This window comes from Ceratotherium simum, chromosome 25 (genome assembly GCF_057802395.1).
Source record: "Ceratotherium simum simum isolate JZ-2026a chromosome 25, ASM5780239v1, whole genome shotgun sequence".
NCBI classification, from domain to species: domain Eukaryota; kingdom Metazoa; phylum Chordata; class Mammalia; order Perissodactyla; family Rhinocerotidae; genus Ceratotherium; species Ceratotherium simum.
Genome location: NC_141924.1, coordinates 351,173 through 364,266, shown reverse-complemented (window position 1 = coordinate 364,266; position 13,094 = coordinate 351,173). Strand labels below are relative to the sequence as shown.

The window sequence follows — 13,094 nt, the reverse complement described above, 5'->3', positions numbered from 1 at the left end:
AGCAATCTGACCGCGGAGGCCTCGCCCGCCTGGCCCACAGCCCGCAGACCCTCGCCCGCTTCTCGCCCGCGCCCCGCGCCCCGAAGGACGCAGGTACAACCTGCGCGCGGCGCCCACCGCGGAGGGCTCCCCAAGGTGAGGGCAGAAAGGTGGCTTGGGCTAGGGCCGCCCCACACCTGCCGGCTCACGCCCCCTCCAGCCCCGCCCGCCATGGCCCGGCTCCTGACCGTCACCCTCGGTTGCATCAGCCTCCTCTACCTGCAGCTCCCGGGCGCGCTGTCCCGGCGGCCCGCCAGACCGAGGTGAGTGGGGCTCAGACCAGCCTGACCCCTGGCCTGCAAGGCAGAAGACCAGAATGCCCAGGGAGGTCCCCTCTGCCCGCAACCCTCCCCAGGCTCCCCACCCCCGGGCCTCCCGCCTGCTGCTAGTGCTTACCTCCGAAATCAAAGACCAGCCTCCGTGCCTTCAGCAACCTCTGAGCAGGGCAAGAGGCCCCTCTTTCTTTTCCTCTTTTCCTAGGGCAGCCGCCTCCCCCATTGTTAGAGCAGACCCCTCAACAGGAGAGATCAGCTAGGAGAGAGGGGGCTAGAGGGGTCACCTCCCCCACCGAAAGGGAAGGGCTGATGGGGCCTCTCTCTGGTCCTGAACAGAGTGACCCATAGAGGCCAGGGGTGTCCTTTACCCAGGGAGTTGCAGGTGAATGGACATGTGACCTGGTCTACTGAGATGGCTGAGGGCCAGGACCCAAGCCCTGACCCCAAGAGGGAGGTGGGCTTCCCTTGGCAGTGCTCCAGGCTGGGTGTATGTGTGTGTGTGAGGGGAGTGGTAGAGGGGCTGTGGGCTTCCCCTGGTCTGCTGGGTACTGGTGTGGGGGCTGTGGGCTTCCCCTGGTCTGCTGGGTAGTGGTGTGGGGGCTGTGGGCTTCCCCTGGTCTGCTGCGTACTGGTGAGGGGGCTGTGGGCTTCCCCTGGCAGTGCTCCAGGCTGTTGGGGGAGCCATGGGCTTCCCCTGGCAATGACCCTAGGCCTGTGTGGAGGGGAAAGTGAGTGGGTTTGGGGGTCCCCCCAAGGTTGGGCCATCTGGTTTACTTCCTTCATCTCCCTCTGCAGGGAGCCCCCAGCCCGGAACCCTTCCAGTGGCCTGCAGCCCCGGCACCCTGCACCCCAGCCTGCAGTCTGGAAGCTACGCCAGGCCTTCCAGCCACAGAGGAGTGCCAGCCTGGCCTCTGCTATGGGTCAGCCTCTCCGGGACGGCCCCCGCCGACACTTGGGCCCCCGCAGGCCCCAAGCCCAGCTCCTGCGGGTAGGCTGTGTGCTGGGCACCTGCCAAGTACAGAACCTTAGCCATCGCCTATGGCAGCTGGTCGGGTCGGCCGGCCCACGGGACTCAGCCCCCATGGACCCCAGCAGCCCCCACAGCTATGGCTGAGGAGGGGCAGGCCATACCCCTGCCTGTCCCAGCAGGGATGCGGCACCCCAAGCCCAGAGCTGCAGCTAAGCCCCCAGCCCCAGCCCAGTCCCCTGGAGCTCCTGAAGACGACAGTGACTGGAACAGTGGTGCAGGCCCCTGAGGGGACCCCCACCCCACCCCACGTCCTGTGGCAGCTGACCTCAAATGGCTTTGGACGTGTAAACCCATGCACACACGTAGACCCAGGCAGATCCGTGGACAGAGTCTGTACACCAGGGGTCTGCACACCCTGGGAGTGTGCACACTCAGGGGACAGGTGCCAAGCAGAGGTGGCCAGAAGCATCAGATACTGAAAACGGCTTCAGAGGGGAGAGGTCTGCCCGAGGATGTGAAGCAGAAGCCAGGGTGCTGACCGCCCAGGACCACTTCTGGCCCAGCAGGAGAGAGGGGCCAAGTTGGCCCAGCATGGCCCCTTCCCTGCTGGTCCTGACATCATCGGATTAAAGCCCGGCTTTGTGTGTGCATGATTTGCCTGCTGCAGGTCCCCAGCATCTGCCTCTCCTGTACCCTTGGGACTGGGAGGGCAGCAGGGAGGAGGAACCTACTGTAGCCCCTGGGCTAGGATGAGGGAGGACGGGCCGTGCTGGGAACAGTGCTACCCTAGCTGCTAACCCTGGAGCCTGGGCCCAAGGTTGCAGTGGAGACTCCTGCCTGGATCCCTGTGAGCAGCTGGGGAGGGGGCATAGAAGTTCAGGAGCCAGGGGCCCTTCTGGGGCAGGGCAGGGCAGAGCAGAATGCCCCTTCCCATCCCCCAGAGCAGGGTGGGGCTGGGGTGGGGGCAAGATCTCCCAGCCCAAAGATGTCAATTAAGTCAGAACCACCACCACCTCAGGGGTTGGGGATGGCCAAACAAGAGGGGAGGCTCCATAGGCAACAGGGTCCCTGACCCCCACCCTGCGTAGCATGATGACTCAATGGGACCAGGCATGGGGACAACAGGAGGCTGGAGCAGGCTTGCCCCGAGAGCAGGCTTTCCAGGAGCCTGGGGAGTGGGGACTGGGCTCACGATCAGAAAAAGGTTTGAAGCCAGCATGCATAGAGCTCGTGGTGTGTGTGCTCCCCAGGCTTGACACGCTGACACCGGCAGCAGTCCCACAGTGCTGACCCCCACGCCACATGGCTGTGACCCAGGGTTCAGAGAGGTGGTTTCTGTCATAGCGAACACTCATACAGCACCTAATTTATCAATGCTTGTCTGTATCACCCTCTCAGCCACCCTGGGAGGGGGGCGCCATTGTTAGCACACAGAATTGGGGTTCACTTGCCCATTGCACATAAAAGGTGGATTAATTATGGCATCAGCCTTTGGAAAAATAGATCAGCTTTATTCTGTGAGACTGACCTGCAGGGAGACAGGGGACCTGTGTCCTCGGATCTGTTTACCTGATTCAGGATTTGGGGTGAAATTTAAGAGGCTGGGGAGAATAGGCTAGCAAATGGAAACGCTGTTGGGACAGGTTTTGATTGGTGGGCTTCAAACATTTATGAAGGGTTTATTTATTTATTTATTTTAGTGAGGAAGATCAGCCCTGAGCTAACATCCATGCTAATCCTCGTCTTTTTGCTGAGGAAGACCGGCTCTGAGCTAACATCTATTGCCAATCCTCCTCCTTTTTTTTCCTCAAAGCCCCAGTAGATAGTTGTATGTCATAGTTGCACATCCTTTTAGTTGCTGTATGTGGGACACGGCCTCAGCATGGCCGGAGAAGCGGTGCATCGGTGCGTGCCTGGGATCTGAACCCGGGCCACCAGTAGTGGAGCGCATGCACTTAACTGCTAAGCCACGGGGCCAGCCCAGGGTTTTTTTTTTTTTTGGTGAGGAAGATTGGCCCTGAGCTAACATCTGTGCCAATCTTCATCCATTTTGTATGTGGGACACTGCCACAGCATGGCTTGATGAGCAGTGTGTAGGTCCGTGCCTGGGATCTGAACCCATGAACCCCGGGCCACTGGAGTGGAGTGCGCAAGCTTAACCACTATGCCGCTGGGCTGGCCCCTATGGCAAGGTTTTAAACATTTATGAGAGGGTTCTAAACATTTATGATGAGGTTCTAAACTTTTATTATAGGGTTCTAAACATTTTTGATGAGGTGGGGAAGAAATTTTAACACTGGATCTTCCTGAATGAGGAATCCTTCACTTCTGTTAAGATTCTGACTTTCAAGTTCCAGTCGTGTCCAGTCTTTTGGTTCCACAGTCATTTCAGGTCACAATTTCTTCTTGGGCATGCTCTGGCTACATGAACGCAGGTTTTGTGAAAGGCAATTCTTAATCACTCTGTTGAGAAGAGATGGGGTCTGTTGAACTGGTCCTGGAGGGCCCATGGTTACGCTACCTCATTGAACCAGTCTCTTAGTAAGACAGTGATGCAGGTGGCTTCCCAAAGTTAAGCCTATATTGTGTAAGCAAGTAACTGGGTATACATGAAGAAGTGTTTCTAGAGAAACAAAAAGAAAAACAAGGTTAATGGTTGGAGCAAATTATAGGTCAGTTTCTGAGCCCAGGGGGCAAGCAGTCAAAGGATTTCTAGAGCATCTTTTTTTTTTTAAAGATTTTATTTATTTATTTATTTTTCCCCCCAAAGCCCCAGTAGATAGTTGTATGTCATAGCTGCACATCCCTTTAGTTGCTGTATGTGGGACACGGCCTCAGCATGGCCGGAGAAGTGGTGCGTCGATGAGCGCCCGGGATCCGAACCCGGGCCGCCAGCAGCAGAGCACGTGCACTTAACCGCTAAGCCACAGGGCCGGCCCTCTAGAGCATCTTTTTTTTTTTTTTTTTTCTGAGGAAGATTAGCCCTGAGTTAACATCTGTTGCGAATCCTCCTCTTTTTGCTGAGGAAGATTGGCCCTGGGCTAACATCCGTGCCCATCTTCCTCTACTTTATATGGGACACCACCCAGCATGGCTTGACAAGTGGAGCATAGGTCCACACCTGGGATCCGAACCTGCGAACTCTGGGCCGCCAAAGCAGAGTGGCGAACTTAACTGCTATACCACCGGGCCGGCCCCTGGTTTTTTTTAAAGATTTTTTTTTTTTTTTTGCTGTGAAAGACATGCCCTGAGCTAATATGTGTTGCCAATCTTCCTTTTTTCCCCCTCCCCAAAGCCTCAAGCCCCAGTAGTTAGTTGTATATTCTAATTGTAGGTCCTTCTAGTTCTTCTATGTGAGCTGCTGCCACAGCATGGCCACTGACACACGAGTGGTGTGGTTCCGTGATTGGGAACTGAACCCAGGCTACCAAAGCAGTGAGAGTGCTGAACTTTAACCACTAGGCCATCAGGGCTGGCTCTCTAGAGCATCATTTGCAGTTTGAAATGTCTCTGATGATGTCATCGGGTGTTCAGGTATCTTTCTGCATGGCTTACACAGCAACAGACATGAATTTCTCTTAAGTTTATATCAAGTCCTGCAGCTTCAGTTTGCAAGGCTTCAGGAGAAAGGGCAGGTTCAATTCTCAATGATTCCAAATGAAAATGATGGAAAAAATTGAAAATGTTAGTTTGGAGATTTGTACCTAGATATTTCAGGAGACTAGAAGAATTCAGGATCCAGTCCAGTTAACAGATATAAAACAAAAACTCAAAGGCAATTATCAGAACTAGAACCTAAAATCTATGAATGTATACTATAGTTTCTATTGAAACATAATTTTTCTCTCTAAAATCACCCTCATTTTTACCAAAAATAGCTAAACTGGGACTAATTGGTTGGCAGAATAAGTCTAGTTTCAATAAACTTGGCCCAATTACTTACATAAATACAGCAAGAATAGCAATTGATCATATAGACTTTCAAATCTGCTTTGCTGGAAATTTTCATAAGGAATGTGAGATTGAACTTTAAAGGCTTCTTGAGACCAGGGAAACCAAGCCAAGAACTTGTCGTCAGATTCTACCTGCAATACTGATAGATTTGGGTGAATTCCTCTCTTTTCGAGGTCCCCAAAATATCCTGAGGTTCCTTGCACCTGTCAGGGAAGTGACCTTCTTTACTCACCTGGTAAGCTTGATAGAAATCCTATAAACAAGGTACCAGGCCAATATTTCCAAGTGGCTTTATTCCATAAATTCAAGCTTTGTTCCTCAAAAGCTGTCTTGTCATATCTGAATCTGCATGTTTCTCTCAAATATGACATTCTAGTCAAAGCCTTGGTTATACAACCAATGTTTCCAATTGTGTCCTGTTATGAGGAGAATAGATTCTTATTGAACTTATGTAAATAACTGTATTGCCATGAAAACAATACTCACTAAGAGTTTCCACATCCTGGAGGGATCAGGTAGGGAGAAAAAGATAAATGTTTCAGTTCTGCTTACAAATTTACCAAATTGCTATAAATCATAGTTAGCTTAAGAAAAAGAGAAAAAGGTTTCCTTAAATCTGGAAAAAACAAAACACACCAGAAAAATCAGCTATATCTCCAATGAAAAGTCATAAAAATTATAATCATCCTCATCAGTTCATTCAGTCCTGTGTAATGGATTCTTGATCTTAATCTTCAGTTAGCAGTTTCATTAAATCATCAGTTTCTCCATTAGAGTTCTGTAATTTCTTACCCAGTTCAGTTTTATGATCTCAAAGCTTATCAGAAACCTGCATTCTAGAGCAGGTGTCAGAGTCCTTTCCATGAATCTCTCTGAAGATGAAACATATTTGCAAAAGCATCAAAGTAAAGCAACTACTATCTGCAAATGACAAAAGACTCAAAAGAGCGATTGACAAAGAAGCTTGGCTACTTCTGTGACATACAACACTTCAAGATATAATAACTAGAATCATGGCTGACAACCAGGACAGATCAGAATTTTAGGAATGTTATATAAAATTTTAAAACTCTTATGTCAATAACATTTATCCACATAATATCATAGGTCCCTATGAAACAATGCTTAGTGGGGCCGGCCCCGTGGCTTAGCTGTTAAGTTCACCCGCTCCGCTACTGGTGGCCCAGGTTCGGATCCCGGCGCACAGCAACACACTGCTTGTGCGGCCATGCAGAGGTGGCGTCCCACATACAGCAACTAGAAGGATGTGCAACTGTGACATACAAATATCTACTGGGGCTTTGGGGAGAAAAAGGGAAAAAAAAGGAGTAGGATTGGCAATAGATGTTAGCTCAGGGCTGGTCTTCCTCAGCAAAAAGAGGAGGATTGGCATGGATGTTAGCTCAGGGCTGATCTTCCTCACAAAAAAAAAAAAAGAAAGAAAGAAACAATGCTTAGTTATCCATTTAACCATGGTGACAATTAAAGATTTCAAGCCAATGCAGAAAATTAAATAGGTGTAAGAAAAACCTTAGCACCTGTGATTAAAGACCTGATAAAAACAATACAGGAAATTTATTTTGGTAAAACATAAAATCCCTACCTTTCTGGTAGACTACTCAAAGAAAAAAAATCTTTCATGATCTCTTTGGCAAGAGTAGCCTAGGGCCGGCCCCATGGCTTAGTGGTTAAGTGCACGCGCTCTGCTGCTGGCGGCCCGGGGTTCAGATCCTGGGCGCGCACTGACACACCGCTTCTCCGGCCATGCTGAGGCCGCGTCCCACATACAGCAACTAGAAGGATGTGCAACTATGACATACAACTATCTACTGGGGATTTGGGGGAAAAAAAGGAGGAGGTTTGGCAATAGATGTTAGCTCAGAGCCGGTCTTCCTCAGCAAAAAGAGGAGGATTAGCATGGATGTTAGCTCAGGGCTGATCTTCCTCACAAAAAAAAAAAAAAAGAGTAGCCTAAAAGTTCAAGAAATTATCCTTTTAAGAGAAAGAAAACCAAATTCTAATTTTGTACCATCTTACGTTTGACATTAACACTCATTTACTTAATGAGATTTACTTCAATCTTAGCCAAGTTGAACCATGCATAAAACTCTTTTTAGGGTTCCTTTTCCACAAAACTTCTATAACTTTCTTTTTGCATTCAGAATTTGTCCCAAGCCTTCCTTTCTTCCCTCCTACTACTTTAGGACAAATTTATCTTTCTTAACAAAACAAACAAAAATATTTCCATTCTTTATACCTTCTTTACTGAAAATGTACATCTTGGGGCAGGCCTGGTGGCATAGTGGCTAAGTTCACATGTTCCCCTTCAGCGGCCTGGGGCTTGCAGGTTCAGATCCTGGGCACAGACCTACGCACTGCTCCCCAAGCCATGCTGTGGCAGGCATCCCACAGATAAAGTAGAGGAAGATGGGCATGGTTGTTAGCCTAGAGCCAATCTTCCTCAGCAACAAAGGGAGGATTGGCAACAGCTGTTAGCTCAGGGATAATCTTCCTCACACACACACACAAAGTAGAGGAAGATTGGCACAGATGTTAGCTCAGGGAGAATCTTCCTCAAACAAAAAAGAAAAAAAAAGAAAACATACATCTTACTTTCCTTGAATACAAAGATGTTTTCCTTATTAATTTTTAGTAGCTTTAATTACATATGTTAATTAGAAATTTTAACACTTACAGACCTTAGTGAAAACTAAAAAGTAAGCAATTCTGAACTGTCTTTTATATTAGCATTCTAAACACTTTTCATAATTTCTAGAAACATGCTACTTCATAGCATAATTTTTAATAAAATACAAGATGTGTTTACTAATAGACCCAAACATCTTTTAGTTTCTTTGTGCTAAGAAGCCAAAAGTAGATAAACTTAGACATGTTTAGTGATAATGTTTCGGTATGTTATATTATTTGAAAATGACCCATATATTAAATGAGATTTTTTTATCATGTAATTTTACCTAGCAAAACTTCAAAGTTTCAAGTTACCAGAGAGATTTTGGAAGTTATCTTAAATATACATGTCATAACACATAAAAAGTTCACCCAACACTTTTATCTTTTCCACACCTATTTAGTTTACTCGTTCCCAATAATTATTTAGATTGCCTGCAAAACTTTGTGAGACGTTAGACAAAATTAGCTACCGATTTAAGTTACTATTTTCCTAACCAGTGTTGTAATAGAGATAACATCAGCTACACTGAACAACAAACGTAGGATAAAGGCTGCAGGTCTGCATCATATCCAATGCTGATAACTCTGAGGACATGTCCACTTTACTCAAAACAACAAGCTTAAATAAGCTTTCATTTACCAAAAATTACTTTATATCATGTTAACTTGAAAGACATTTGGGTTAGTTGCTATTACATTTAGAAATAATTTATATAAGCACTTACTTTAAGCCAGTTGAATGGAGCTCTTTAGAAATTATACCATCCAGGGGGCTGGCCTGGTGGCGCAAGCAGTTAAGCGCGCGCACTCTGCTGCGGTGGCCCAGGGTTCGCCGGTTCGGATCCCGGGCACGCACCGACAAACCAATTGTTAAGCCATGCTGTGGCAGCGTCCCATATAAAGTAGAGGAAGATGGGCACGGATGTTAGCCCAGGGCCAGTCTTCCTCAGCAAAAAAGAGGAGGATTGGCATTGTATGTTAGCTCAGGGCTGGTCCTCCTCACAAAAAAAAAAAAAAAAAAAAAGAAATTATACCATCCAGAAGTAAGCTATCACACACACATATATATATACACATACATACACAGAGACTCCACAGCTATTTTAAAATTACTGCCACGAATACAAGGCTCCCTAGTTATGAATTCAAATTTTGTTTTAAGCCTTTTTGCTAATATTTGTGGAGGAGACACTCAGGATGCTAGATTTTTGGTGAGGGTGCTCTTATGGCCATTTTTCTTTCCCTTTTTCCTTTTTTTCCCTTCAGTCTTAGGAATTAGTGATGGGTCAGATAGTCCCTGGAGGGTTGCAAGCTCTTTGAGATAAGGGAAATGAGTGGAATCTGAACTGCCTCCAGAGCTGCATTTCCAGTCTTGCAAGGATAAAAGAGGTTGACCCACCCTTTCAGCTATAATTTTTTCAATTTAGAAGTTTTTCCAATTTAAGGATCCATCCTCTGACCTTTGATGAGTTGTATCTTAATAGCAACTCAAACCAATAAGCATTTATGGTTTAACTATGGACACAAGAGGTGTCTCCAAAAGAGAGTTCAAAAGAAGCAACCCTCACAAGATCCAGAAAGTTCGCTCCCAAAAATAGTCCAAGAAAGGAAAGGCTTCTGCTGCACAGGTGGTAGTGCACTAACAAGCAATGAAGGTTGAGACAACAAAGGCCCTTGATGGACTGGGACCCCCTCATGACAAAATCCTCTGATAGCTGACACAACCAGACAAAGAGAGTACATATTGGAACCCCAGTCTACTCAACTGGCTGCCAAGCTGCACAACAGTATGTGCATCCTCCAGATGGCAGAGACCAAAGGGGTCACAAAGCTAAGCTCTCAAGACATAGAACAAGACAAAAGAAAAAAAACCTCATCTTATATGCACATTAACAGCTTTAGCTATGCTTTGGGTTTCTTGGAGCCAGACTAATACCTGCCAAGGAGGTGCTGCAGGGTTGGGGATTGTGTGTGCTTTACAGAATACCTCATTGCAAGACATTTCTTGAGGCTGGCAGGGGACCTGTCATCATCTGTCCCATTCTGTGACCAGTTTATCCTATCACATGAGTCTTTGTGAGGTGGTGAACACCCTAATGGCTCTTAACTGCTCCACCGGCACCCACCAATTTTGCGGCCTTTTTTGGCTTCCAAGACACCCCTTAGCAACAGCTTCCACCCTATGTGCATACTCCATTGGTGGACCCTACAGCAAAATTTACTGCAGCCTGTCCAGACAACAGGCTTATAGAGATGCTCAGCTCTTGCCCTATGGTTTTTTCCGTTCTATGACAAACGACACAAAAGACAGAGACAAAGAAAAATAGTGACCATCTCTGGGAGGAGAAGGATCAATAAACCAATGAGTACTCAGTAGCTCGTACTACGTACTTGTAGCTAAAAGTCATCCAACTTGGGAGAATGCAGCCTAAGGGGCTACAAGTGGGGATCAAATTAGCATTTCCCATTGTTTCAGAATTTAGACACAGCCCGGTCAAAAGTATATTTATGCTGCAGCTAGAACTAGATCATGAAAATTTGGGGCATCCCCAAAATCAAGACCCTCACAATGAAGGCCAAGCCAAGGCTTCCTTCTAATGGCCAATGTAATTCCCCTGAGGCTGACGGCAGTTTGGTAGGAGGCTTAGCCACAAACAGGAGTGCAACCTGCATTTCTGCCTGACCATCTCTGACTGCAAAACGGGGTGCAACTGCGTTTTTGTCCCACCTCAGTTTTGGGACCCCGCCCCCCAACCTGAGAATTATCAGCAAAGCCCTCAGGACACAAAACAAGCTTGGCGAGATCCTGCAGTTCTTTGTAAACACTTATAGCTCCTGGGACCTGTAGGTCGAAAGGTGCAGCCCTTGACTCGTTGAAGATTTCTTTGTTTCTTAGTACAAAAGCTCAAAACGACCCCACAGAGGCCACTGTAGCTTTGAATCATCCCGGGTTATCTTGCCAGCTGTTTACATTTATCCCCATTTCAGGGGGCTCTTCCCAAGGTGGCCACAACAAGGAAGATAATTTTTGGAGAGAGTTTGTAACAGTCGCCAAGAAACACAGTCCCCAAACAGCCAATATTAACAAATAAAACAGTCAGACATAGACAAACATGAACAGACGCCAAAGTTCAATACTCTAGGCCTCGGCCCCGTGGCTTTGCGGTTAAGTGCGCGCGCTCCGCTGCTGGCGGCCGGGGTTCGGATTCCGGGCGTGCGCGGAAGCACCGCTTCTCCGGCCGTGCTGGGGCCGCGTCCCACATGCAGCAACTGGAAGGACGTGCAGCTCTGACATACAACTATCTACTGGGGCTTTGGGGGAAAAATAAATAAATAAAATTATAAAAAAAAAATACTCTAGGCCTCTAACTCAGGGTGCTCTGGTACCCTACCCCACAGCTCGAGACTCTAACCTGATCCTTTTGAGTGCCCCAGTGGCTGTAACCCTTTTATATTGTCTCCCTTAAACCCACAGTCCTAGCCTTGGGACTTTAACCCAGCAAAAACTTCACCAGTGGGGCCTCTAACCCACAATCTGGATGAGATCTTAGACAATTTTAGGCACAGGTGCATTTCAATGAGGTCACTCACCCAAAACACTTTTGATCCTGGAGCTGTTTTCTTCTCCCAAAGGGAAAAAACTTGTAGCCTGGAGTGCAGCAGGAAACAAGAATACAATCAGTCAAGCCTCCAGACAAAATTGTCTAGGCAGCTGCTTAGGGGCAATGAAAAGACCCCATGCCCCACCAGGGGTTCCAGAGCCTTGGGCAGGTTGTCCCTTCATTGCCGCCAATTGTTACTGCACAAAATTGGGGTTCACTTGCCTGATGTACATAAACAAGCCAATTAACTATGGCATCAGCCTTTGGGAAAAGAGATCAGCTTTATTCTGCGAGATCAATGTGAGGGAGACAGGGGGGGCATCTGTCCTCAGATCTGTCTCCCCGATTGAGGATTTGGGGGGAAATTTAAGAGGTTAGGGACAACAGGCTGGCATGCAGAAACACTGGTGGGACAGGTTTTGATCGGTGGGCTTCAAACATTTATAGTAAGGTTTCAAACATTTATAACAGGGCTCTAAACCTTTATGATGAGATGGGGAAGGAATTTTAACACCAGACCTTCCTGAATGAGGGACTCCTCGCTTCTGATAAGAGTCCAACTTTCAAGTTCCGTTCATGTCCTGGTCCTTGAGTTCCATGGGAAGGAGAATCTTTGGTTCCGAGCTCATTTCAGGTCACAATATCTTCTTTTGCACATGCTCTGGCTATGTGACTTTGCAGGTTTTCTGAAAGGCAATTCTTTTTTTTTTTTTTTTTTTTATTTATTTATTTTTCCCCCAAAGCCCCAGTAGATAGTTGTATGTCATAGCTGCACATCCTTCTCGCTGCTGTACGTGGGACGCGGCCTCAGCATGGCCGGAGAAGCGGTGCGTTGGTGCGCGCCCGGGATCCGAACCCGCACACTTAACCGCTAGGCCACGGGGCGGGCCCTGAAAGGCAATTCTTAATCACTCTGTTGATAAGAGTGATTGAACTGGTCCTGGAGGGCCCAGGGTTCCCCCATCATTATCTCAACTCTACAGGCAGAAACTGCAGCCACAGAAGTCAAGGACGTGCCCACGGTCACAACAGTCAGAGAGCCCATGATCTGGGTCACAGGCAGGCTTGCCCCTGAGACACCCCAGTGCCCCCAAAGACGGGGGTCTTCTGGAACACCCACCCCTCTGCTTGCTCTTCCAGGTCACAGGTCACCTGGCCAGGTAAGGCAACGTCCCTCCATGAGGCCCCGTGGGAAGAGTTCAGGCTGGTCCCTGCCCTGCTGGAGGCCTCCATGCACGGGGAGACAGACCAGGAATTGCAGTGTAGGGGGGTCAGGGTCGAGGTGGCAAGCAGAGCAGGCAGGCTGCCTGGAGGAAGCATGGGTCTGAGGACGGCAGGGGTCCCTGGGGAAGGAGCTGTGAGTGCCAAGGTCCCAGTCCATAGGAGGTGTGGGTGTGGCCAGGAGAGGCTGCCCAAAAGCAGCTAAGAGGCTGGAACCAGGATGTGTTGGGGGGTGGGGGGGGAGTGGTGGGGAGGGCAGCTGGAGAGGACAATGGGCCAGGCCTCAGAGTCATGTGCCTGCGGTCACTGAAGGGTATCAGCAGAGGCAGGCAGGGAGGGTGG

At 48.2% G+C, this 13,094-nt stretch overlaps 1 protein-coding gene across 1 annotated transcript; it reads left to right on the top strand.

Moving 5' to 3' along the window:
* Positions 1 to 1,937, top strand: ADM2 (adrenomedullin 2). Its single transcript, XM_087448644.1, has 2 exons — positions 1 to 302; positions 1,110 to 1,937. The coding sequence occupies exons 1-2, from the start codon at positions 211 to 213 to the stop codon at positions 1,426 to 1,428; spliced, it is 411 nt and encodes a 136-aa protein (XP_087304770.1). The 5' UTR covers positions 1 to 210; the 3' UTR covers positions 1,429 to 1,937.
* Positions 1,938 to 13,094: the final 11,157 nt, after the last annotated feature.